The sequence below is a fragment of the Galeopterus variegatus genome, unplaced genomic scaffold (assembly GCF_000696425.1).
Source record: "Galeopterus variegatus unplaced genomic scaffold, G_variegatus-3.0.2 Scaffold16, whole genome shotgun sequence".
NCBI classification, from domain to species: Eukaryota; Metazoa; Chordata; class Mammalia; order Dermoptera; family Cynocephalidae; genus Galeopterus; species Galeopterus variegatus.
This window is the reverse complement of record NW_007726127.1, coordinates 551,621-553,434: the sequence shown is the minus strand read 5'-3', so window position 1 is coordinate 553,434 and position 1,814 is coordinate 551,621. Positions and strand designations below refer to the sequence as shown.

General features: G+C 51.4%; 1 protein-coding gene across 1 annotated transcript in view; it reads right to left on the bottom strand.

Moving 5' to 3' along the window:
• TMEM167B (transmembrane protein 167B) overlaps positions 1–1,377 on the bottom strand; it is a 4,095-nt gene extending 2,718 nt beyond the window's left edge. Inside the window, exon 1 of the mRNA XM_008566369.1 lies at positions 1,268–1,377. Coding sequence (XP_008564591.1) covers positions 1,268–1,277 — 10 coding nt within the window. The 5' untranslated portion in view covers positions 1,278–1,377. The remainder of the gene's footprint in view (positions 1–1,267) is intronic.
• Positions 1,378–1,814: the final 437 nt, after the last annotated feature.

Below are 1,814 nucleotides of genomic sequence, written 5' to 3'. Positions count from 1 at the left end.
GTCCGGTACGGGCGCGACACTGAGGGTTGCGATCCGTTGCCGGTCACGAAAAAAGACGAAAAGGGGAAAAAAAAAAAAAAAGAGAGAGATAAGATATTGGACCACAAAATGGGATTAGGTTGACTAAAATTTATTCAGCAATTACTATGTATCAGATTGCTCTCGTTTCCTAGTTCAGATTTTTTCCTCTGAGTGATGTCCGTTCTCTTATTATGCCTAATATCCTGAGATCTCTGACTGCCTGGAAGCTCCAAATGTACACAAACAGCGTCTGCCAGTTCTAGACCACACTATCTACCTCTCTTCCTCCGGTAAAACTATCTCACGGCTAGGTGTCACATGAATCCAGTGAATAAATACACACACTAAGCTTTTATGAGGAATGATAGCTTTACGTGCTACTCTTTTTCCCCATTAGTTTTTGCAGACAATGCCAAAATTCACAAAGAGGTGAAATTTGAGTCTTCAGTGTCAAGCCTATGGTCAGGTACTTTTGAGAAATGCTCTCCTGCGCCCCTCAAATCATACTAAAGAAGTTTTCTCTTCTTCCTTCCTGTAAGGCTGACTCTAAGACCGTAAAGGCCCTATGCTTCCTGCCCTCCCCTGTAATTCGGAAATCATGGCTATAAAGTGTTTGAAGATGCCTAGAAAATTAAGCCAGATAAACTGGGTGTTAACTGCCACATCACTTAGGAGAAGCACTACTTAAATCTACCCCTGGCAACACTGGCCAGGGTCTCCAGATGGGATTACCCAGCCAAGACTTTAAGATCAAGCAAGAGAAGGCTTTCCGGCTTTTTTTCAGCCAAGGAGAACTTTTTAGGGTGTCTACATTCATTTCTCCCAAAAGTGTGGGACTTGATGTCCTCTGTGATTTCTTGATCCTCTCAATAAGCCTACAGTCCTAAAGTACGAGAACGAAGAGGGCTGGGTGGAGGAGCCTCTCTCTCCCCTGGAGCTAAATAGAAGTAGTTCTGTGGGAATTGGCCTCCCAAGAGTCAGAACGAAATTCTAGGAAAGAGAAAGGAGAAAAGGGTAGAGACAGAGGACTCGAGGGGTGGCACGAGAGGCACTGGGGGTCCTAGACTGGCATGGAAAAGGGGAACCAGCGGAGGCGTGTAGGGAGCAGAAGTTAGGGGCGCTGAGAGGCCAAGGGGGGCCGGGCTGGGAGGGGGCGGGGAGAACAGCCACGTCAGTCCCGGCTCCGCCCGCCACGTTTTCCCCTCATCCTGCACTCCCACCCTCCCCTCGGGGCTCCGGTTCTCACCGTTCGTCATGGCGGCTGGGCCCGAGCCTGAGTCGGCGGTCCGGGTTCAGCGGTGGTAGTGGCGAAGGGGAACGCGGTTCCCGGTTGACACTTCCCGATCCGGGCCGCAGCGACGGGCAGGAGCCGTAGTACGCAGGCGCAAGGGCCGAGAAGCGAGCGCCGAGCGGAATCTGGCGTGGCTAGCCGATCGCCGAGCTAGGGGACCTGCGTGGGTGGTGCTTGAGTGCTTATCTAGTGCGAGAAGAGCGCTCCCCGGGAGGCTTCTTACGTGGCCATGGTAACCAAGTCTCTTTAGGGTGATCCAGGCTTGAGGTTTTACACTTGGCTTTGTGGCGGCTGGTGTGTGTGTGTGTGTGTGTGTGTGTGTGTGTGTGTGTGTGTGTGTGTGTGTAAGCAGCCACCTGCAATGGAGAGAGGTTTCCCTTGTCCCGAGTTTCCGCTTTAATAGAACCCCAACACCAGAGTTCAGAGTTCAAGAAGCAGCCCCTAGTCTCCGGGACTGCCCTTGCTTCGCGGCTCTTCCTTACTCTTGATGGAAATGTGAATA